Consider the following 2,241-nt stretch of genomic DNA (forward strand, 5'->3'; position numbering starts at 1 on the left):
CTGTGTACCTGTGCGCTTCAGAGACAAGAAACGTCGGCTTGGGTTTACGCGTGGGTGGCCGGTCCGGCCTCCAAACCGACGCGAGGTGAAGGGACACGGGGTTATGATCACTCAAGCGGCGTTCTTCACGGTAAAAAGATTGCTGTGGCAGGACACGGAAGGAACGCACGCACGGGTACAAAGAAGGGGACGCAAGCACAAGGTCAATCATGCTGCCTCCCCCCCGGCTGGACTCGTATGTGAGCCTGCCCTCAGTGTCACCCGGTGCCCGCCCATTGAGAATGACAACCTCTGAAACCCGGCACAACTCGAGCAGTTTACGTCCAAACGCATTATGCTCCTGATCTAGCGACCGGCGGGGCACACCCAGCAGTGCTCTGTATGCCTCGCCGTCCACAAAAGGGCACCCGACCTCCTCTCCTAAATCGTCAAGATAGTCTAGGTCCGGGATGTCGGAGAGGTGGTTGGGCAGCCCCCCCACGCGCGCGTTCCAATCCCCCAGAAGCAGGATCCTCTCACCCGACTGGCGGAGGGCGCCCACGACGGTGGCCAGATGATCAAACACTTCGTCTGCTGCTTGTCCGTCAGACTCGTGTGCCCTCAGGGACGCGTGGTGTACTACCGACGCCCTGGGGGAGACGTAGCATGCACCCACCAGGGTGCTATCCTGACCTGTTTGCTGGCCGCCCAAACGCAACCAAATAGACTCGCAGCCCGCAATATCCCGTGTCAACCCTCAACAAAGTGACATCCCGGGCAATCGCGTCCCGGATATAAACAGACACACCCCCGTGCAGCCGGCCCGTCTGGGGCCCGGCTCCGCCTCTACAGGCTCGCTCAGCTACATGCAGTTGAAACCCTGGCAGGGCCAGGGCCTTGGCCGGCTTCCCGGCCTGCGCCGAACAGTGTGTTTCCGTAAATACTAGCACATCGTGGTCCTGGGCAATGCGGAGGAAAGATGGGTCGGTGAGCTTAGCTACCGACAAACCCCACACGTTCCAAAGCAAGACCCTGATGTCTTTAGCCTCACGACTCATAGCACTCTAGGCGGCGCTCCCCTCGCCAGCACCCTCTGTGGTCACGCGTCCATCGCTTGTGCCCGCCGCAGCCCCGTTCCCGGCCGGGGGCTGGGGCGGGGGGGGCGGAACGTCGAATGCTGCTGGGGCTGCTGCCCCTATGCTCGGGGCAGGAGCCCCACCCGCAGCTGCCGCTGCCCCGGCCGGGGCTGGCGTTGCGGCTGCAGCACCACCGCCGGCACCAGCAGCCGCAGCTGCCCCGGCAGGGGCTGGGGGCGCTGCTCCGCCCCAGCCACCAGCGGCCGCAGCCGGTCCCATGATGCTGCCGGCGGCAGCTGGCCCTGCACCGGCTGCTGTCGCAGCCGCACCACCCATGGACCCGGCGCAGCAGCAGGCAAACATGCTCGCGTTCCTGCAGTTCTGCGCGGCCGTCGTAGCCCAGCAGCAGGCCGCAGGCGCACCTGCGGCAGCGGGTCAACCCGCGGCGCAGCCTGCCGGCGCGCCGCCGGTGGGGCAACCCGCCCCCGCTCCGCCGATCGCACCGTCTGCAGTACCCGCCGTCGCGGCACCCGGTCCAGTACCCATGGCGGTGGACGCCATTCCCGGTGGAGCGGCTGGAGCACCCGTCGACCCACCGGTCAGTGGTTTCCGACCAATGATACCCGGACCAAAACTACACGTTGCTGTAGGGAACCCAGTTGACGCGAAACAAGGTCATGCGTTTATTGCTGAAACACGCATTTACTTCGCAGCCCCTGGTTGGGTGAAAAATCCTAAATTGCCAAAGCAGTTCCCTAACGAAGCTTGGGAAGCCGAAGCTAAAAAAGGCATGTCGTCCGAACCCTCCCAAACCCCACTACTCAAAAAAGGGTGCTCCTGGAATTGCTTGCTCCCTTGCCCCGAAGGAACATCCCGGGCGGACCTGGGAAAACAAAATTTGTCAGGGGAGATTTCAGCAGGCCCCCAAGAGGCGAAACCCACTTTGCAACCCAACAATCCTTGGTTCGGATCTCCCAAATCCCAAAAAACAAAAGTTCCCCTTTTGATGGAATTTTACCCCTGTGGAAGATTTATCTGACCCGGAACCTTGACCTAAAAACAAACCTCACCATGCCAAGCTTTGGGGAACCCTAATTTCCTAAAAACATTTGGAAATCGATAAAATAGAGTTTTCTTTTTTCACAGAAAGAGAGAACGCTCCACAACACCTTGTTGATGACCGGGA

General features: G+C 61.1%; 1 protein-coding gene across 1 annotated transcript in view; it reads left to right on the forward strand.

Moving 5' to 3' along the window:
- Nucleotides 1-1,176: 1,176 nt before the first annotated feature.
- Nucleotides 1,177-2,241, forward strand: part of VOLCADRAFT_100921 (uncharacterized protein) — a gene marked incomplete at both ends in the record, with an annotated part of 2,933 nt that continues 1,868 nt past the window's right edge. The window contains one exon of the mRNA XM_002959412.1: nt 1,177-1,653. Coding sequence (XP_002959458.1) covers nt 1,177-1,653 — 477 coding nt within the window. The remainder of the gene's footprint in view (nt 1,654-2,241) is intronic.

This window comes from Volvox carteri (genome assembly GCF_000143455.1).
Source record: "Volvox carteri f. nagariensis unplaced genomic scaffold VOLCAscaffold_230, whole genome shotgun sequence".
Classification (NCBI taxonomy): Eukaryota; Viridiplantae; Chlorophyta; class Chlorophyceae; order Chlamydomonadales; family Volvocaceae; genus Volvox; species Volvox carteri.